Genomic DNA, 20,879 nt, shown 5'->3' with positions numbered 1-20,879 from the left:
CATTGGCGGCTGTTATTGACGTATTCCATGCCTTGTAATGGTGCAAGGACCGGAGGAGAGAAATGAGAGGGATCAATGTCCACCTCGTATAGTGTATCCAAGCAACAGACCATATTCACCCCGCACATACTCGACATTTTGTATAATCCCGTCAAGCGCATCACGGTCACGCTCGTAGCCAATTCGCATCGGGTTCACCACATACAGATCTGTTTCATAGTTGAGTCTATAAAGCCAAGACACGACGAGTGATCCAAACATTGATCATCATTGTATATGCATATGTTTCTTTGGCGAATACTGTCTTCGCGTTTCAGTATCGTCTTCCATGCCAAGCTGTCTTAGCTCCGGTACTACGATACATCAGCGTCAGCAATCTTGTCCACAGCAATACAGAGATGCAGTACTCACACTTCCGTTGATAGTCACGTATTCCTGAAAGAGATCGCTCATCAGTCTGCCTGATCACATTTCGTTGTCTGGAACAGTCCACTCACATGGGAGAAATCACAAGTCCAGACTCTTGCTTCCTCATTACCGTCTCCCAGATCGATCTCCACTTCCAGATCCTCCTCTGCCAGGATTGCACTGGCTCGCTCTTCGTCAATGTTCGGCTCGGGCTCGCCGTTTGTGAGTAATCGAAGCGGTGTTGAGTCGGACAGAGTCGAGGCAGGAATGAATGACACGGAAACGCTGGTGGGGGAGATGGGGTTGGGAGAAAGCGGGGTGTAGCCGCTGTTCACGAATTTGGACATAAGCCGTGAGTCTGAGTCTAGGGAGAGAAGGACATACACTGCACAGAGAATACGACCCCAGTTTGCATCTACTGGGAAGTCAGCAGCGTTCGCGATCTATTCACGACTGCACGACTCACCTTCACCATACATAGCAGTCTTGAACAATGACGAATTGGCAACGCTCTTAGCCACAGAGTTGGCGATGTCGTATGATGGAGCGTTCTGCACGTGCGAAAAGTCAGTTTCTGGCCTGTGAAGCGGCTGTCAAAGGGTCGAACGCTCACCTTGACTCGAACGGTAACGAATTTAGTAGCACCTTCACCATCCCTGACGACCAGCTGAGCCAATTCCTCTGCAAAACTTCGCAACTCCTCTTTGAAGATTCTGAATTCCTCGGGGTTACCTTTCTCTGTGATCTCCTCCATCTTCTCAGCGCTTTCCCTTCCCTCGTCCTCGACCTTCCCGGCAGCACCGTTTGCCAAACACAGGATGGTATCGTTGGTGCTCATATCTCCATCGACGGTGATACTGTTAAAACTCCTGTCTACCGCATAGTTCAGAGCCGATTGTAGTGCTTCAGGATGAACGGCAGCATCTGTCGCGATCACTCCGAGCAAAGTGGCGTGAGGAGGTTGAGGTGGTCCCATCGAAGGCGCGATCATACCTGCGCCTTTGTCGATACCGGCCATCCGGACGAGTCGATCACCGAGTTTGAACGTTCGAGCACGGAGTTTCGGGAACGTGTCGGTCGTCATGAATGCACGAGCGAGGTTGAGCCATGATTTCGAAGAATCGTCCAAGGTGCGAGTCAGATCGGGGATGTTGCCGAGGATAGATGAGATGGGAAGATGTTGACCTATGACACCCGTCGACATGACCAGAGTGCCTACACCGACGGGTCCCGGTGGGAGTTGAGAGGTGGTGTTTTTAGACATGGCCCAGGCATCTTCCAACCCTTTCTTTCCAGTGACAGCATTCGCACAACCTGAGTTGACAATGAACCCCCTCGCACGTCCCTTACCGCTTTGCAACAGTTCGGTCGTCACGGTGACAGGAGCAGCCTTGAAGACATTTCGGGTCAAACAGGCAGCCGCTGAGCATGGCTGATCGGAAGTGGAGACCAGGACACCGAGATCCAGAGCACCGGCCTTCTTCTTGATTGATGAATGGGTAGAAGACACCGAGTATCCAAGAGGGAAAGCTTCGGGGGAGTAGGAGTGGACATGATGATCTTTCGATGGAGGTGGTTTGGGCGGGGTCGGGGTTGTACCGGCTGAGGTGGTAGCGGCTCGAGCGAGAGTCGGTATAGCTCGAAGAGCGGCAGAAGGGAAAGGAAGCGAGGGAGGCATCTTGTCTGCCTTTCAGACCGTTGAGTGAAGTATTGCGAGACCGTAGCGTGAAGGCCGAGAATCGAAAACGAAAGCTATTGCAAACAGTCTTTCGACCTTTCCACATCTCCAACCTGTTGAGTCATCAATCATTTGATGAGCCCCGCGATAAGCAGCTTCAGTCACGTGATAAGCACGTTCAAGTACGAGCATCGTAGGTGGTCCCCCCACATACACCGCCAATCAAAGTCAGTTGTCCTTCGAGAGTCAACCTTTGATCGTCTTCCTGCTTTTAGATCACTATCCAATCGATTCGAAGTCGATTCAGTAACATCACAGAAGACGTGTGGAGGGGTTCCAGAGGCATATAAAGCTGGGTAACTCGAACCTCGCCGACGACTCACTCGTGGAATCACCATTATCTTCGTCATCTCACTACCGCATGAACCTGTATTCTTTTTTCAGTCAGGACCAAAGAAGAGCTCATTCTATATCACGCCAAAATAGATCACGAAGTGTATTAGTACGACGGTAGAACACCTCGCAAGCTCTTCGCAGCCGCCAAACTGCTTCTGAGCGAACGAGAAAGGGAGATACATCAATTCTTCCAGCTAGCGATCTGACTCAAGCTTGTCAAGTTCGCCTTCCATCCCGAAATACCCTCCCCTCGCCGCTCAAACTTGACGTGCTATATCCGCCATGTCGACGGTCTTCTACCGATGGGGTGCAGGGCGTGATGAGTCCCGAGTGACGTTTGACGGTACACACATCTCCGTCTTCGACCTGAAGCGCGAGATCATTCTGGCGAATAAGATGGGCAATGGCAAAGATTTCGACATCGCCATATTCGACAATGTGACCAATGAAGGTGGGTCCAGAAGTGCGGGCTGTCTCGCAATGATTGGTACCATTCACTGATAAAACTGCATCATGAAATCGTAGAGTTCAAAGATGATGACCACCAAATTCCAAGATCTTCCTCCCTCATCGCGAAACGACTCCCTTCATCCGTCAAAGGTCGAGGTAACGCTCAGAATTACATCGCCGGAACCGCTGCCGGAGATGCGTTGAACGGCGATCACAGAATAGAATCCCATGCGAGACAGGCGATGCAGGATAAGATGAATAGAGGAGCGAGAGGGGTCGGAGGTAGTTTCGGAAGTATGTCAAAGAGGTTTGATGGGAAGGACGATAAGAGAGTAAGTGGAGTTCACATCCAGGCAGAGCGCTGCGAGTTGACACATAACCTCACTCTCTCGTCAGCCTGGAGAACCTAGCGTTCCTATATCAACTGGTGACGCAGAGGAAGATGCGAAGATTCAAGCGATCCTGGCTCAGGGTGCAGACGCATGGGAACAGATGCAAGAGGATATGTCTCTGTGAGTCCAGCATCCAGTGTGATCGCATCCTACTGACAGCGCATCCGCGCATAGACAACAACGAGCACCAGCAGCCAGAACGGCTCGTGCAAACAAGCCCTCGAATTCGGCTGTCGCAGGCGCAGGCGCGAAATACGATTTTGGTGTAGAGTCTGATAAAGAGCCGCCAGTCGGCTATATCTGTTATCGATGTGGACAGAAGGGTGCGTATATCCCGCCAGCCGCTTCGAAGCTAGTTTGCTAACGATGTCACCCTTCTCACAGGCCACTGGATCCAAAACTGTCCCAATAACGATGACCCCGCTGCGGCTGAACGGAAACGATTCGTGCGAGTGACTGGTATCCCAAGAAGTTTCTTGCAGACAGTCGAGACTCCTGTGGGAACAGAAGGGTCGAGTGGCGGTGCGATGCTGACAGCGGATGGAGGCTTTGTGCGAGCAATGCCTGACCAGTGAGTACCTCGTCTTTACTCTTTGGTCCCAAACGTTCGTTCCCCATGACGGTGACAAGTGGCTGACTCTTCTCGCAGACGGCAATGGCAGAAACACGCCGCAGCCAAACCCCGAGCATTGACTGGTGCGGACGTCCGAGACACCCAACCACTCGATGCTGCTCTCACATGCCCGATATGCAAGAAACTCGTATGGGAAGCTGTCAGAGCGCCATGTTGTCACACCGCCTTTTGTGAAGAGTGCATCACCACATGGCTGCTGGAACACGACTTTGAGTGTTCCAGTTGCGAGAGCAAGGTGCCAAGTCTGGACAAGCTGGAAGTGGATGAGGCGCTGCGAGAAAAGGTGAAAACCTACGTGGACGGCGAAGTTGAGAGAAGCAAGGAGGAAGAAGGCGCAGCAAGTGAGAGCGCCGAAGGAGAGAAGAAGGAAGTGGATGAGGAACAGTCGCCTGATACGGTGCGTGTACATTGGCTGAATTCCAATGTCATCTGATTCGATAACTCATGAATGATTCGGGTTTCCAGCAAAGCGAAGAAGGAGCTGTTCCGGCCAACAGTGAGGCAGAAGATAAGCCTGTGGAGAACCAAATTCTCGGTGCCAACGGCCAACCTATCGACCCTGAGCTGCTCAATCCCCAAGTCATCCAGACCTATTTGACGGGCGTGAGTCTGACCGGCAGATATTGCTACGCTCTCACTAAAATGACTCACATGTTTTCTTCACCTTCCAGGCCAAGAAGATGCTATTGAATCCCTCGTTGGTGCCACAAGCTCGAGCAGCGATTGTGACTCAAATGCAAACTCTCCAAGCGAGTTTGTTGCAAATGCAAATGATGGCTGCGATGAACGGCATTGGAATGGGGATGATGGGAGGTCAGAATGTGGGATTTCAACCACAGCACCAACAGCAAATCCAGCAGCAACAGCAGCAACAGCAAATCCAGCAGCAGCAGCAAATGATGATGCAACAACAGATGCAACAGCAGCAGCAAATGCAACAACAACAACAGATGCAACAGCAAATGCAATTACAGATGCAAATGCAGATGGCGAACGGATTGGGAATGGGAATGATGCCACTCGGTCAACATCAACAACCACCACAACAACAACAACAACAGTCCTTCCGAGGGGGTGGCAGAGGTGGTTTCCGAGGTGGTTTTAGGAGCGGACCAGGACGAGGCGGGTTCCAAAATCAAGTTGGACAGAGAATACACACTCCGAGTGGAATACAAGGACAAGGGGCGACTCGGAATGGAGGAATGAACGTTCCTGGGAAAAGAGGGGCGGACGAAGTGGGTCTGGATATGAGTGTGGGCGGGGAGGTGAAACAGCAGAAGGTGATGTAGATCAACGTTTGTTGCTTCATTACTAGCAGTAGCGGCATTGCGTCATTCATATCTCTATCATATCATATCGTACATGACATGTCATATATACAAAATGCAAACCTTACAATCCGATCGTAAAGTACAAGAGTGAAAGCGGAGGAACCAACTCGTTCACTCGGGAGGAGACGGAGCGGATTCTATCGTTGTGGTGATATTGACCTCTTCCCCTTTCGTGGCCGATACCTCGACATGAAAACTTTCTCGAGACTGGGACTGGGGCTGAGACTGAGACTGGGACTGGGACTTGCCAAGATCATCATGATATTGCTTCGTGATCATATTCCACCTCTTACAACCTCCAAGATATACATTTGCCCCGATATACCTGTTGGTCATGAGTCTCTGCGATGTTTCCAAAAAAGAAAGGAAAGAACATCAGTCAACTCAAATCCTTACGAAATGACGTTCTGCTTCATCGAAGTGGTCCCAGAGAGTGTGACTCAAGTGAGGGAGAAGAATGGAACGACAAGGGTGGGACATTGATCACTCACACTGAGATGATCTCTGACCTCCGTGGTCAGTCTCGCTCTGGCCATTATCGGACCGTACTTGTCAAGAAACGTCTTGACATATCCATCTTGATTGATGGCCGGTATCGGACTAGAGTGAACACGCCTACGTAAGCAACGAGGAGGTCATCTCGCCTCGCACGAGGCTGCTGGACTGACTTACCCAACTTGGTCAACCCATCTTCCCCAGCATAGTGCTAGGAAACGTCTCTCGTAAGATATCTACAGCATTGACGTCAGTATCACATCCTACAAAAGGATCAATGTCCAAAGCACACACGGCGAGACTCACATGATGTAACCTCATGATAAGATCCTACAAATGGAACACGATCACATCAACACCACTTTCCGGGTGAAACCTCGAACCGACTCACCTCTTCCGGTCCTCGCAAGTTGTGACGATATTTGGCCCCATCCCAGATCTTGTCCAGTTCAGGAAGCAAATCCATCAACGTCCCTGGGACTACTCTCGAAGACCATGTACTCCACTCATTGATTCTTTTGTCCATGAACGGTCCTGCTAGACCCAGTTCGGCGTGATTATGTCTCCCAACTGTCGTGTCCGATGAGTCCTCTTCCGGATGCTTGCCCTCCATATTTTGCTCTAGAGACTGTTGATGAGTGAGATCGAGGACAACGCTTGGGTCGACGACTTTGGTCGATGCGTTACGCATCGCTTCCGACTGAGCAACGACGGCCGCGACTTGGTCTGTGATGTTCATCTCGACTGAGGACAGTACATCGTTTTCCTCTTGAGGTGGAGTAGGGAGGCTAGTCTCATATTGCGTTTGACTGGTGTCCTTGAACGTCGACTCGAGCGTAACAGGCGCTTCCATCTTTTCCACGTCGACTGTCATTCGCCTCGTTCCATCAGGCTAGATGACGAAGAGATAAGCACGAGGATGACACGATAAAACTCGGTGAACGGCGAGCGACCACACTGTCTGAAAACTCACCGATGGATCCATCTTCACGACTCTCAACCAATCCCAACCATGGACTTTGCTGAAGTGCAACTTGAGCTCCTCCTCGCCTCCCAGTCCCCCTAAAAGGGGATGACAAACAGCACATTGCCACCTCATGACATGCTGAGCAACGTCCGGTCGTCTGATGTAAGTGATTGCCGCCTCGGGTGCTCCGATCTGAGCTGAGACAAGCTTGCGAGGTAGCGGTGAGAGGTAGGATGGTGGTCGAAAAGCCCAATACGGTGTCGGGTGAAGCTGAAAAAGCGGCAGCATGGAATGCGCTCCTTTCGAGAAACAAACCGGGTCTAACAAGGGCAAGTACTGGCCAGATTCGCTCAAGTATGGGATCGGCAAAGTTTCGACACCGAAATGGCGACACGGTGTACCGCTCTTAGAGAAAGATATTTCAATGCGACAGGTGAGAGCTCCGCCCGCGAAAGATCTGGCAGACGGCTCAAGACTTGGCTGTGGAGCTGACTCGACTTCCCTTTCGACGTGTCGAGTGTTGAAGTGCTCTTCGTCGATCAGCAAGATAAACTTGCTTTTAGGCTCGGTGAAGCGGAACTCTTCCATCGGTAACTTGATCTGGTGAGTGATCTTTGGTCCATACAAAGCATGATCTGATCAGCACTAAAGCTTTCGCCTTCTTGCAGCAGACTCACCTCATCAAGACAGAGCTCGACAGTGGCATGGTCTGGAACTTCTTCCCCTAGATCTTGCCAAGTCTTCTCCAAATACGAAAGGCCGGAATCGGAGATCAACAGTTCTTCAAACTCGAAGACGAGGTATCTCGGCGACCGCCTGCGTTTGCTCATATCAGTTTTAGACTGACCTTATCGGTCCTCGTTCATGTACACCTACGCAGTCTTGACATTATTTTCCCTCTCCTCCCAGCCAGAGTAAAAGCTCTCGAATCCGCCACTGCCTTTCCCCATTATTGGCCAATCCTTGTGTTGCGTCATCGACTCCACCCTTTGTTCCTCCCGTTTGCGTTCTTCTTGCGCCCGTCGACGGTATCGCTTCGATCGCGGTAGGTCCGGATGATCGTGTGCAATCTTTCCGATGTACCAAGTCCTGATATTGCGACACAGAAATGGTGGGCCTCGTTGCTCGGTTTGCGAATGTTTCGCCTTGAATAGTATCGTGAGACACCTCTTCGACCTTTGAGCTCTTTCCTCTGCGAGTTTAATTCGTCTAGCGAATACGTTGGCCGAAGCCCTGGTGTAAGCTACCGACTGTGGTTCATCCTCGAGTAATCTGTTGCCATCTTGGGGTGAAGGAGCTTCCAGCGTGCAAGACACCGGGTCGCCTGCAAGACTATCGATGATCGATCCGATTGCTGCGAGTCTGCCTGGACTGGTCGCCGTGTCCAGACTTGCGATCTGGACATCGGGATTCTGGACGTATGCCGTTCCTGACGGCGGGTCACTCGCCAGTGCTCCTACTGTCGGTAAATCATCCAGCAATTCGACCTTGACGTCCTTTGACACGTCTTCACACGGCAAGGCACACATCCGTCGCCTCTCCATATCCACATCACCTCCATTCTGGCCAGGATCGTCCTCGTCGTCGGACATGGTCAGATCTACTATCTCGCCAGGTACCATTCTCGCGGCCGGTCCTGCAGTCGAAGAGTCTAAAGTCCGGAGACGTTTGTGTTTCCGCGGTGATGGTGTCTCGGCCCTTCGCTTGTGCGTTTGCGAGCCGAAGCGTGTCGGCGACACTCGTGTGTCCGTCTGGGGGATAGTGGAGGAGGTCTCATTCGTGTCAGAGGGGGAAAGCATGCTTGGACGTGCTGTTCTCGGAAATGGAGCCGAGTCGACTTTTCTGTGGATCTGGCTTGATAAAATAGCTATTCCATATGGTTGGGCCAGACTTGCGCTGCTAAATCTGCTGCTCGAGGTAGACGGTCGAGATGACGGTACCGCTTCAGGTTGATTGTCAGAGGCGGTGGCCGTCCTTTCGGCAGCGGTTTTACGCAAAGGGGGCGAGCTGGGAGCGGGGAACGGCGGAATGGAAGGGACACGTCGAGCATCCTGTAGATCTGAAGTGCTCGATGTGTGAGAGGATGATAGGGAGGAGGATGACCTTTTAGGATGGAGACCTGGCGAAGGGCGGCTCGGTCGATCCAGGAGGGTGGTCGCGCGATCAGAAGATACGGAATGCGGTAAAGGCTGGCGAAAAGAGGACGAGGGTGTAGTTGATGATCTCGACCAGGTGGGTGGCGGGAAGGAGGGTTCGATTGCAGTTCCAGCTTGTTTTCTGGCTTTTCTTACGGGAGGGTCAGTCGAGGAGGGCAAAGTGGTCGTACTGTTTTGTAGTCGAGGATTCGATATGGAAGAGTAAGGGGCACGGAAATCTCTGGTAGCTTGAGTGTGTCTCGGCTGGATGGGTCGTACAGATGGAACATGCCCTTTGTCAGTCGAAGGGACCGATGAGGACGTGGTGACCGACGAGATCATAATGTTGGGATTTTCACTGGGTAAATCTGGGAAGCGGGAGAACAATAGTTTCCTATTCCTTGGATCTGACGTTGTCGATTTGGTCGAAGCTTTCGTATGCGAGATAAACTGAATGTCATCATCATCATCATCATCATCATCGTCATCATCATCATCATCATCATCATCATCATCATCTCCATCCTTCCCAGCTCGTTTCTGATTCATGTCGTGATCTTTCATCTCGACTGGTTCCGGCGATTCCGAGCTGTCCCTTCCTACTCTGTTGACATGATTAAGTGACGGCGCGCGAATGACATGACAGTTGAGTGATGGGCGATAAGGAGTCGTTCTAGGGTCATTGGTCGATGACGATCGGTGAGCTGCCATTTCCTCATGGTTGTTGATCTTTGATCATGGCATAGTGTCCGAGTAAGTGGTCGGTGATGGGTCTCGTCGCGTCAACAAAAAGAGGGAAAACGAGAAGAGCATGTTATTGAGGTGAAAGGTGGAGGCGAGTTCGAAAATCAAAAAAAGAACAGGTGCAATGACAAAGCCTTGGTCCTGATGTTCTGTATCTAGCTTCATCTTCTGTCGAATCAACATCCCGCAACTGAACTCGACGCCAACTGCTCCCATCGACGGGAGAGATTTGAACATTGGGCCAAAAAATGACCATCGACGACTCGGCCCCGGCTTACACTCCACCCCGTCGAACGACCAAAGAGACACATCCCAATCTCCCTCCTGGTCTCATCCTCGATGAGAACGGCAAAGTGTGCAAGGTGTGCAATTCGTGGCAAGACTGGGCAAAGATCAAGAAGAAGGGCGGGAACGGGGTGACCAGTTCGACTTTTGCTGCTGGGGAAAGCGGTGGAAATGGGGGGAGCAAGAAGGGCGGCTCAATAGCGAGCGGAGGAATGGCCGGTTTCGCAGCTATGATGAGTGGTGGTTCATCGGCTTCAAACCCAAAACCAAAGACGGAAACGGTCGGTCCAACGACTCCCATTACGGCGGATCGGTCCAACTGTCCACCGGATACAGCACTTCTGGGTCGATCGACCTGGACCTTCCTCCATACTACCGCCGCCTACTATCCTCTGACAGCGCCTCCACAAGCTCAAACCAACATGCTCAGTTTGCTCTCTTCGCTCTCGATGCTCTACCCCTGTTCATGGTGTGCGACAGACTTTCAGAAGGATATCAGAAGGAACCCACCGGATGTGAGTGGGAGGGAAGGACTGATGAGGTGGTTATGTGAGCGACACAACGAGGTGAATGGGAAGCTGGGAAAGGAGAAGTTTGATTGTGGGATTCAGAATCTGGACAAGAGATGGAAGGATGGTCCCGACGACGGAAGCTGTGATTGAGTGGTCAGGGGGGCGCAGTGGGGGTGGGCAAGGGAGGCCCAAACTGAGAGGGGGACAGGCAGGCATGGACAACGGGAGAATTACAGGCTATACGACACGACACACCACTTGTATACCTTGCATGCACAACACGACTCATGACAAACCCACACGCTTCATCCACACCTTCTGCTGCCAGCCCAGTAGTATCGGAACCATATCGGAGAGTCCAAACTCGGGCCAGTACGTCTTGACAAAGTGCAACTGGGTGTCGTCCGAGGCCTGCGCCGATCACAGAGGGTCAGTCCCTGTGCATTCGCAGCGAGGCGATGGACAAACCCCACTCACCTGCCACATCATGAAGTCACTCAGACGCTTCACGTCCGAGGTCCGTACCAGAATATCCAGCTTGCCGGCACTTTTCGGACTGTAGAATAACCGCTCATCCACCGAAGCGACAGCTTGTGAAGTCCCGAGCCGATCGAAGATATCTCTAGGTGTGATTGTGCTGAATGTCGAGGTCTGTCAACTCATGCATCGTTTAGGTAGCTATTCCTCACCTCGGCGGTACTTCTCCATCGTAGATGCCCTGCACCGTATCCTGCATGGCTGTAGTGATCTCATCTCGAGATGTGTATGGACAGCATACGTTGAGAACTCCGCTGCGATATCAAATAATGATATCAGCTTTCGTTTTCGAGAGCGATGTCTAGACGTGAAAAGCTGGACCTACTTCTTGTGTCCTGCCGTCATCTCTTCCATCTCTCGAACGGCCTGCTGAACATCACGAGGTAACAGTCCGACTTGCCCAACGAATCTGATCTTGACACCATATTCTTCCAAGAGTTCACTACAAAGAGGAAATGGTCAAATACGTCGACTGAGCTCTCAACCACGTTGCAGGAGTCAGAGAGCTTACCCATGCTTGCACAGCTCTGTCAATCGTTGTTTGGCAAGTTTCATCAAGGCTTTCACTTCCGCCTCTGATCTGCTGAAGTTGTCTATCGAAAAAGCGTAGACCGACACCGCTCGTATCCGTAGTCTCAGACAAATCTCGAGGGTCTGTGAGCGGAGATGAGTATCGTCTCGGAAACGCTTTCCCAATCCTCCACTTACCCTACGTAACGCATGGAACCCTTCCGAATGTCCCTCTGCCACCTGCTTGCCTGATTCTCTGGCGTAACGTCTGTTCCCGTCCATGACGAATCCAACATGTTGCGGTATAGGTCCGAGCGAGAGCAGGAAGAGGAGCAGGGTGGTGATGAGGGAGAACACACGATGTACCAGGTCCGAGAGCAGTGGTGAGGAAGACATGTCAAGGGTGAGATGGTGACCTCTTCTCGACCAGCGAGAGACCGTGAGTCTGTGTGTGAGGGCTATGAGCTGTGCATACAAAGCAAGTGATGACTGAAATTATTTGTTGTTCCAGCTCGACGGACACGAAAACACTTCGCGTCATGAATCAAAGCCACGTGGACACACACACACACTCTCTCTCTCTACGAGAACCCCATCGGATGAACCATCTCAACCCTTGTCCCACTCCACCCTCACAACAGCCCAGTCGATCAACAAGATCCCACTCCACTTGTACAACAATGATAATGCTCTCATCAACAAGAACACACAGCATCACACTGACCAACATGCTTCGAAGAAAAGTATCCGCAGGTCTCTTGAGAGCGACCAACCCTTCTACCAACGCCGTCACTCCACTCTGTCCACCTTCGCCGACCCGGCCCAGGGCGAGGAGTCTGGCTTCCGCTGTGTTGCTCAGCTCTCAGAGGAACTGGAAGAATGAGACTGTCGTTGCGCTCAAGACGGAGCTGAAAAAGCGAGGTCTCTCTCAGCAAGGCAACAAGTCAGTGAACAAATCGTTGTCACATTTCTGAACCATCGTCTCGCGAGTGGGGCCAGCCATTGAGCTGACATACAATCCGTCGTAGGGCCACCCTCGTCTCACGCCTCGAATCAGCCGAGACCTCTTCTCTCCTCCCACCGCTCCCTCCTTTCCCCAACAACGCCAGGACGCTGTCCACCACGGCTTTTCGATCCCAACCTCCCAAGAAAGCGACCAAGGACAGCACCACCGCTGCGCCTGGTCCCGCTACTGCCGTCTCTGCCGATGCTCTCGAATCAGTCACTTCTACCGGACCCCAAGTGTCTTCGCAACGAACCGAGGCGCTCAAACCTGAACCTGTCGCTCCTGAGCAGGTGACCGTCGCACCTGGCTTGCCAAACAGCAAAGTCGCTGCAAACCAAGGTGGCGCCAAGTTGGATATGAGCTTCCCTTCTGTCAAAGCGGATGAGCAGATTGAGCAGATCATCGTGAGTGCCTGTTTATTACATCTAGGTGAAGCTGTGGTCTGTGATACAAGACGAGGTTACGTGCGGGAAAGACCACTGATATCATCACTTGACTCTTAGCCCCTCACCCCTGACAACTTTTCATCCAACGCCGCCCTCGCCTCATCCTCCGCTCCCGCTCTTCCCGAAGCTGCAGCCAAAGTCCTCACAGTCGCATCCGCCTCCACTCACCTGTCCGGTGGACCCGTCCACGGTACTCACTCCCACACCGACTCGCACACACTCGAAGTCGCCGAAGATGCTCCCGATATGCTCTCTTCCATTCCTTCTCTCTCGTCCTTGGCCGGAAGCGTCCTCTCCGCCCCTGCCTCGGCTTGGAAGGCTACCGGACTCAAGTTCCCGGAGATCGGCTTGCCCAAGGAAGGCAAGGGAAGTGAATACGAGTATGACGGGAAAGGGTTGAACGACGAGGAGAAGCGAGGTGCTTGGGTCCTGGCAGGTGTGGTTGGTCTGGGATTGTTTCTGGGTGGTGGAAGTCGCAAGAGTGGCGCGAAGAAGGGTAAAGAGAGTGGGCCTGGGGTCGGAGATCTGATGGAGGAGGGAAAGAAGATGATGAAGGGTGATGCAGCTTGGGAGAAAGCGAGTGGTGCAGGTGTTGTAGGACACGGTTCAAGGAAAGACTAAGCCAGCTTTAGGGGGGGAAGAAACTGGACGTTGATCAAAACATCTGTCGCAGTAGCAGTGGTCCTATGCGGAAGGGGAACATGGATCATAACGAATGAATATATCATGCCATATGTTCTGTCATGAATGTGTGATCTTCTCTAAGCTTCATGTGGTTGCCCTCACTGTGCATTCCCTCACATCCGCCCAAGCATGAGTCAGTCAGTCGGTCAATCAATCAATCAATCCAAGCGGCATCAATAACCGTACGTATTCCCAATGACGTGCTCCCTCCACTTTGTTACGTCCACCCGCTTTCAGCGATATGGTCCACATCCGTACTTTCTGCATCTTACATGTACCTTTCACCCACCTGGACCCTCGTATTGTCCTCTACTGGGCCGTGATGGCCGTACCCTAGGCCGGATGACATACACGATTCCGAACTCGAGTCCGTCCGGATCATCTTCCTCGTTCACATCATCTCCTATCCGGTGTTCACCCCTTTCGCAACCCCCCTTATACGCGTCCACTCGAACACCTTCACCATCCTCGTCTTCTTCTCTGAGATCACGACATCCGAATCATCAAATCTGGTCGTCAGAGTCAGAAACCAGACCCATTCCTACTCCATCAAGATCATCACGACGGTTCTCTTCGGCCAACCATGGTTCACAATATGGTCGAATACCCATCTCTCCCTTATCTCCCACTCTGCTCTCTTCCTCAAATCGTGACGTCTCAGATCGGATCACCGACTCGTCAGTAGGTGCGAATGAGAATCAAACCCCTTCTCCACCTCTCTCACGCTCACACCCTTTATTGGGCTCGTACCCGCTCTCGCTCCTCCATTCTCGAATGTCTCACGCCCATCCACCACACCAGCTCACACAGGGTTTCTCACTCCATCTCGGATCTCTCGGAAGAGGCAAGACATGTCCTCCCGAGCTGCGATGTCCGGCTCATCTGGCAGTACCTTTCTCAGCGACGTATTATGATTTGGACCATGACGATTCGCCAGAGTTGCTGAAAGGCGGAGGAGGAGGAGGAGGAGGAGGAGGAGGAGGGAAGAGACAGACTCCATGGGTGGGGACGATCAATCTCCAGTCTCATTATTTCGACTTGTACAATCGACCTCAAGGCTCGTCATCACGCGCGGTCTCAGAGACAAACACAACATCAAAGGTAGGACCTTCTGCGACACCGCCTACGTTCCCGGGATACAAGATCGCGCCGTTGGGTCAACTCCAAGTACTCGTGAAAACACCCACTCAGGCCGTCAAGGTGTTTCTGATACCCTACGATCTTCGACGTCTCCCCGTCGGTGGACGACTACTCGTCCGAGAGAAGAGTTATGTCCAGAGCAAGACAGGTGCTCCAGGGGACGAGGAGACCGTCGAGAAAGACATGAAGGATAAGAGACGGAAAGAGAGTATGAGGTATGCGATTCAGCTGCAATTCCTGTGTGTCTCGGATGAAGAAGCGGAGGAAGAGGATGAAGAAGCAGTACGACACGCTTCGAGGAATGCTTCGACGACCAGGCGAAGACGCCTGGACGGTACTTTGACGACGGCAACGACGACTTCCACCTCGACTCCGTCTACGTCAAGATGTCCCACTCCGACATCGCAGAGGAAGACAGGCGGTCGGAGGACATATTATGTGTCGAAATCTCTCAAAGTGGTATTCACGACTTTTCCTCTGGAATCGGACGAATGTCTACGGACGGAAAGGACGGATGAAGTGGTCGAACCGTCGTCATCGATCTTGCAGGACTCTGGTCAGAAAGAGCGAGGAAGAAAAGTCGTCGTCGGTTTCTCGCCTGGGTCGATGGGTAATGAGTGGGATCTCATCAGGAAGAAGTGGTTGTTGAGTGGGCTCCGAGAGGATGGTGAGGGAAGAGGGGATGAAGGGATGGAACAGAGAGGATCGAGCATTCAACGACCGAGGGATGCAGATGGGAATGGGGTTCTATCTCATGATGGAGATTCCACTCTGTTACTGGGTCTAGGGCCCAATGCCGATATCTCGACACCAACACCGATGACGAAGGTCCCTTCGCTACTCAGCACAACAAGTCCACCACCCACCTCACCTTCCCCATTACCCATCCTGTCCCCACTCCCTATCATCCTCCATTCACCTTTACCTCAACGACCGAACAACACCCGTCAGCATTCCATACCCATATCCTCCACCTCTCCATCGATGTCAAGACCTACTTCGCCAGCACCAGCTCCCACTGGCGGTCCGAGGATTTGGAGTCCTAGCCCGAGTCAGAGGAGAATGAGACGAGGAGATGGGTTGGAAGAGAGGGAGTTGAGTGAGAGGTTGAGAAGATTGGAATTGGGCAAGAGAGAGGCGAGTGGATGAGGAATGTGTCGTGTGTGGTGTCAGTAGTGACGCAGACGTTGATCAGTGAGTCGATCCGTTTGATGATGGGCGGTTCGTTCAGGGGTGATACCGTTGTCATATTTAGTGACGATCATGTGTTGTGCTATTCCACATCATACGTCGTTGTTGTGCCCATTCATGTAGATTTAGGATTGCCAGAAAGTCCATTGTTATTGTCCATGAGACTGCATCTACTCTTGTCATTGCCGCAAAATACTGGACAAGCACAAAGTGATCGGATGCTAAGCTGAAAATCTCGCCAAGCTATTGAATGGCTCCAACATCAAGAAATGACCGTACCTCCCCTCATCTCCTTGTCTCATCAGGATTAGCCACTTTCAACTCTTGCTCTCTCTTGATGGCTTGCCACATCGTCGTCGGTCTCGTCTGTCCCGAAGGTGACGAGATCCTCTTCCCTCCGGAAGCCGGTGATACCAGTCTTTCACTCGCCGTCAAAGTCTTAGACTTTGGAGCAAATGCTTGAGCGGGAGAGGCAAATGGGTCTTGGGCAGATTCGGTCGTAGGTTTTGGGGTCGCAAATGGATCGTCCGTCCTCGAAGTAGAGGCACGATATCCAGTGCGGGCTGGGGTATTCGATCCTTCCGTCCTGTTCATGGACAGTGTCCTCCCTGGCGAGGGAATGGGCGAATAGCTCGACATTGGCGAAAGCAGAGTCGTGGGTAAAGGGGTACTTCCAGCTCTCTTATTGATGGAATTGACAACCTCCCTGACGGGCCTTCGATGTTGAACAAGGGGGGAAGGGACCGGTGAGCCTGAAGGAGGCTCGGACGGTCTTTCGATCGCTGTTGTGGTGAGCGAGGTGGAAGTGGTTCGTTTCGGTGTGGTAGGAGAGATGTGTCGCAGTGCTGTTTTCGAGATCGTCGGTCCGGGGGTGGTCGACGTAGATGGGACCGTGACTTCAGACGGGCTCGAAGGATCCAGTCGACTCGGGCCAAAACTGGAGACGGCAGGACTGGCAAAGTCAGCACCATTGAATATGACTGTACCAGGGGTTTCAGTGCCGAGTGTGCGCCCATGGCGATGATGTCCTCCTCCAACAGGTCTTCCCGAGGCTGATGAACTCTCCGACATGAGAGGTGAGAGCACATCGTGGTTCTCGGCTTCCACACCCTCTCTACCACTGTCATCCCCTTCGCCCATCGACCACGGTCCGGTGCTGGAAGGCGAGGCCGGCTGGGAGGAAGAGTCTGAAGGATCGATGACAGGTATCGTTTCGGTGCTGCTGTCGGTGATCTCGCGTTGAATGACGACCATGTCCCTCATGGTCCTCACCGAAGTAAGACTCGAAAGACTGGGACCTTTGGGATGGGCTGAAGGGGCACCAAGGTTGTCTGCTCTTGAGCTCGGCCAAGTGGGGGAAGCTGGTGAGGCATCCTCCATGGAAATGACCGGCCAAAGAGTCGGCTGAGGTGCAGGATCGCGAATCTCTGGATGATTTTTAATGGCGCTCAACTGACTGTTTCCGCGACCGAGAAGCGAAGTGATCCCTCCTGCGGCCATCCTTCGGAAGAATGACTCGCTACGCTTGATCGGCACGTAGGCTTCTTCCACCGGAGAGACAACCGCTGGTGATTGTTGTCTCGCAAGTCTAGCTTGGTGGATGACTCCCTCTTCGGCGTCAGACAAAGACGCAGATGCTCCGGATCGTTCGGAGCGAGGGAGTGATTTATCAGAGTATCTTTGGAAGCCCGCGGGTGGTACCAGCAGACCTGCCAGGTCGAGTGGTTCGGAGGGTGATAGGGTTGGGAGCTGGTGCTCAATAGAATGCGATTGCGATGAGACAGACAGCCGCTTTCGAGAGATCCTGGAAAGCTCAGAATACGGGTTGGACATTGAAGCGATCTCATCGAATGTTCCAAGATCAGAGCGAGAGTCATGCGGAGTTGGCACCGGACCACCTCTGAAAGGTGGCAGGATTGGAGCGTCATCGTCCTCGTCCTCGTCATCCCCTGTGAACGGATCGTCGCCATGGACTTGTTCCCCGTTGATGAGAAAGAAACTCTTCGCTGATCTCCATCGACTCTCGCTTTCATCTGATGGCATCACCCAATCGTCCTCGGCTGGATCGCGGAAATCTATGAAGGCTCTCGAATCCTCTTCTTCCCCGAACACATCAATCCTGTCATCGCGTAAGATACTTGCAGTACGCACAGGACGACCTGCAGTCGACTTCCCAGCGTGCATCGGCGAGTAATACCGCGTATTATTCCGTGGAGGACGGGGGCCAACCAGTCGAATGCCGTTCCCCACTCGACGAGTAGATTTCCGCAGTGGTCCGCCGACATGGCCATCTTCCTGTGCCTCTTCGCCTAGTTGGGCATACGGATCCTCCACCACAGACTGTTGACGAGGAACGAGCTTGCTAGAGATGCTTGCAAGAGTCGCACCGATCACGCCCATGCCCAGTCCGATAGACGCGCCTTTTTCCCGACTCATCCATGCACTGTATTCCGCTGTCGGTGACTTTCCCACCACCAGCTCCTGAATCCATCCTTGACCACTTTTCTCTCCAGCACCGTACGGTCTACTCGAAATCCTGCCTTTCGGTCCTGTGGAAGGCCATGAAGGTATACCAGTAGTCGCTTGCTGTCGGGATCGGCGTCGGCGTCGGCGGAGACAATGCCACAGACATAATCCGAAGACAGCAGCTAAGAGCCCCAGTATACCAAGCACTAGTCCCACTCTGATGGGAGTGGTGAGCGGATGACTATGAGCGCCAGCATCTGCCGTGCTGGTTTCCGAGGTAGCGGCGCTTGCTTTGATAGGGGGTCAGCGATTTATCACATGTGGTACCTTGTTACCTTTGGTTGCCGAAGAACGCACAAGATTGATCCGTGATTTCTACGTGGGTAGAATGCGACTCCAAGGACAAAGTTTTGGATGGACCGCTTGTGCTACTGACTGCGCTAGATTCACTCGAAGATGATGCAGGTGCACTGGGGAATGTGGTGGTGGTGGCCGTCGAGCTCGCAGGGGTGAAAGAACTGACCCATGAATTCGAAGCGCTGTTCCATATGTGAACCTTTGAATCGGCCGGCTGTCCATCGCCGTATCCTACGCCAGCAGCAACACAGGGGTTCAGCGGAACAATGGGAGGATTCAGGTCGAGCGATTGAACTAACCTCCAAAGACCACTACCTGATCGCCTCCGACCGGGACAGCAGAGTGGTCGAACCGAGGTCCCGCACCTTTTGCACTGTAAGCCAAAAGTCCGACACCTGTCTTGACTCACCTTGTCCTCCACTCGTCACTTGCTTCCAGGTACAGTCTCCCAAGTTGAATTCCCAGCCGTCTCCGTAAGCTTGATTCAATCCTGCGTTTGCACCACCGAATAAGAATGCTTTGCTCCCATCGCCGCTCAATGTCGCCGCTGCCCCCCTTCTTCCCCCTGGCACCGAGCCTGAGATTGAGATCTCGATCCAGGACGGTGTCGTTGCGGTCATGTCGATGCTGTATATCTTGGAGTAGGGCTGAAGAGCGGCAGAACCGGTGGTTGGTGAAGTGTACGCACCGCCCAGAGCGAGAAGGGTGCCGTTCGACAGCACCAGTGAAGTATGGTGGTATAGACCCATAGGAAGGCTCGGCAAGGATGAAAAGCTTGATGTGGTGGGATCGAACACGTGGACATCGGTGAAAGTTGCGCCTGAACCATCGTCCTTTAATCCTCCGGAGAAGTAGGTCTTGTCATCTGAGCCGGTAGCAGCTGCATGATATATCCTCCTCAAGGGCTCTGATCCCCACAAGGTCGGTTGATGGGTGAAGTTGACCGATGGTGAAGTTGGATCAAGAGCGATCGTCCACGCGGAATCTGCGGCTGTTTGGACGGCTTCACTCGTACCGCCATCACCGCCAAACGACAGCAGCTGCCAGGAACCACCGGCTTGTCCGATGGGAGAGAGGGTGTGCCAGGAAGAGGTGGGAGCGGAAGGCGTGTCGAAGATCGAGAATGGTGAGGAGGTCGTGGAGAAGTTGGAAGTTAATGGCAGGATCAGAGTTTCGCCGGTATTGGGCGAATTAGAGTAGGTATACGAGGATGAGGGGTCGGTCTTTCCACCTTGGATGACGAGTGTAGGAGGAGAGGAGATTAAAACTGCTGCTTGACCCCAGCTACAAGGGACGATCGGTCAACCTTGCGATTCTTGGGCCAGTATCAAACGGTTCTTACCGTGGGATGATGATATTCGAGTCTGAAGCCTCGGTCGTGGTCACAGTCAGTAGGAGCAGCAGCCAGGATAAGCCCCTCCTATCATGACGAATGTCTGAAGTCGGGCGACGTCGCCTTATTCTGAAGGGTGACATGTGGTGAAGGCCAGCGGGGATAGCGAGAGAAGGATATCTGTACCGGGTATATAGGGTGTATCTTTAGTGAGGAGATGGCAACGTACGGTAGTGAGGGTAACAGAAACAAGTGGTGTAGCAAAAGACGATGGACGAGTTGTTGTTGATGACAAGGAGTAGAATATCACTCAACGAGAACCAAACGATGTTGTCCGTTCCGATTGGGTGGCAAATCGCTCGGCCGGGACTGAAACTGACGCAAGGATCACCACTGGTATCGGACCTGCGTCCTTGAGTTATATCATCGATTCATGCATACTCTGACCTGCTACCTAGTGGCTACACCGCACCTACATTCCGCTCGTCGTGTCTTGCTCGGACTAACAGAGTCTGATCATTCGTCCCATTCCTCCCTAGACTACCACCGAACACGACTTCAGGCATTCAACATGACAAAGTCAGGCGCGGCGGGAGCTGAAGTGTGAGGAGGCGTTTTAGTTGAGCGACTATGTGTAAAATCCCGTGTGTGTCGGAGATAAATCTCGCAGAGGTTAAATCCGACCAGCATAAAAGTGCCACACCTAAGCCTTCTCTGCCATGGCCCGTTGTCGCCGAGTTCCCGAACCAGGCTTTTGCAGCGTAAAGTTGCTGTATGCTCGC

The 20,879-nt window shown here is 52.7% G+C and overlaps 8 protein-coding genes across 8 annotated transcripts; 4 read left to right on the top strand and 4 right to left on the bottom strand.

Moving 5' to 3' along the window:
• Positions 1 to 369: 369 nt before the first annotated feature.
• IAR55_002859 (arginine biosynthesis bifunctional protein ArgJ, mitochondrial) lies at positions 370 to 2,086 on the bottom strand (the record flags this gene model as incomplete). Its single annotated transcript, XM_066945970.1, has 5 exons — positions 370 to 435; positions 498 to 735; positions 793 to 823; positions 875 to 959; positions 1,022 to 2,086. 5 exons carry the CDS (start codon positions 2,084 to 2,086, stop codon positions 370 to 372), a joined length of 1,485 nt encoding a protein of 494 aa, XP_066803471.1.
• Positions 2,087 to 2,764: 678 nt separating this feature from the next.
• IAR55_002858 (uncharacterized protein) lies at positions 2,765 to 5,247 on the top strand (the record flags this gene model as incomplete). Its single annotated transcript, XM_066945969.1, has 8 exons — positions 2,765 to 2,933; positions 3,008 to 3,264; positions 3,329 to 3,444; positions 3,499 to 3,647; positions 3,709 to 3,895; positions 3,974 to 4,355; positions 4,424 to 4,561; positions 4,630 to 5,247. The coding sequence occupies 8 exons, from the start codon at positions 2,765 to 2,767 to the stop codon at positions 5,245 to 5,247; spliced, it is 2,016 nt and encodes a 671-aa protein (XP_066803470.1).
• A 153-nt stretch (positions 5,248 to 5,400) lies between these two features.
• IAR55_002857 (uncharacterized protein) lies at positions 5,401 to 9,597 on the bottom strand (the record flags this gene model as incomplete). Its single annotated transcript, XM_066945968.1, has 8 exons — positions 5,401 to 5,526; positions 5,781 to 5,889; positions 5,962 to 6,020; positions 6,091 to 6,114; positions 6,176 to 6,676; positions 6,758 to 7,363; positions 7,429 to 7,567; positions 7,628 to 9,597. 8 exons carry the CDS (start codon positions 9,595 to 9,597, stop codon positions 5,401 to 5,403), a joined length of 3,534 nt encoding a protein of 1,177 aa, XP_066803469.1.
• Positions 9,598 to 9,878: 281 nt separating this feature from the next.
• On the top strand, positions 9,879 to 10,577 carry IAR55_002856 (uncharacterized protein; the record flags this gene model as incomplete). The annotated part of the gene is made up of 1 exon (XM_066945967.1): positions 9,879 to 10,577. One exon carries the CDS (start codon positions 9,879 to 9,881, stop codon positions 10,575 to 10,577), a length of 699 nt encoding a protein of 232 aa, XP_066803468.1.
• Positions 10,578 to 10,712: 135 nt separating this feature from the next.
• Positions 10,713 to 11,870, bottom strand: IAR55_002855 (di-trans,poly-cis-decaprenylcistransferase; the record flags this gene model as incomplete). The annotated part of the gene is made up of 6 exons (XM_066945966.1): positions 10,713 to 10,838; positions 10,905 to 11,064; positions 11,117 to 11,218; positions 11,290 to 11,406; positions 11,476 to 11,618; positions 11,673 to 11,870. The coding sequence occupies 6 exons, from the start codon at positions 11,868 to 11,870 to the stop codon at positions 10,713 to 10,715; spliced, it is 846 nt and encodes a 281-aa protein (XP_066803467.1).
• A 332-nt stretch (positions 11,871 to 12,202) lies between these two features.
• On the top strand, positions 12,203 to 13,547 carry IAR55_002854 (uncharacterized protein; the record flags this gene model as incomplete). Its single annotated transcript, XM_066945965.1, has 3 exons — positions 12,203 to 12,417; positions 12,503 to 12,884; positions 12,984 to 13,547. The coding sequence occupies 3 exons, from the start codon at positions 12,203 to 12,205 to the stop codon at positions 13,545 to 13,547; spliced, it is 1,161 nt and encodes a 386-aa protein (XP_066803466.1).
• Positions 13,548 to 13,952: 405 nt separating this feature from the next.
• On the top strand, positions 13,953 to 15,899 carry IAR55_002853 (uncharacterized protein; the record flags this gene model as incomplete). Its single annotated transcript, XM_066945964.1, has 1 exon — positions 13,953 to 15,899. The coding sequence occupies one exon, from the start codon at positions 13,953 to 13,955 to the stop codon at positions 15,897 to 15,899; it is 1,947 nt and encodes a 648-aa protein (XP_066803465.1).
• A 327-nt stretch (positions 15,900 to 16,226) lies between these two features.
• Positions 16,227 to 20,240, bottom strand: IAR55_002852 (uncharacterized protein; the record flags this gene model as incomplete). The annotated part of the gene is made up of 5 exons (XM_066945963.1): positions 16,227 to 18,697; positions 18,765 to 18,995; positions 19,064 to 19,129; positions 19,174 to 20,048; positions 20,107 to 20,240. The coding sequence occupies 5 exons, from the start codon at positions 20,238 to 20,240 to the stop codon at positions 16,227 to 16,229; spliced, it is 3,777 nt and encodes a 1,258-aa protein (XP_066803464.1).
• Positions 20,241 to 20,879: the final 639 nt, after the last annotated feature.

This window comes from Kwoniella newhampshirensis, chromosome 5, assembly GCF_039105145.1.
Source record: "Kwoniella newhampshirensis strain CBS 13917 chromosome 5, whole genome shotgun sequence".
Taxonomy (NCBI): Eukaryota; Fungi; Basidiomycota; class Tremellomycetes; order Tremellales; family Cryptococcaceae; genus Kwoniella; species Kwoniella newhampshirensis.
Note: the sequence above shows the minus strand (reverse complement) of the source record. Positions and strands in the feature narration are given on the sequence as shown.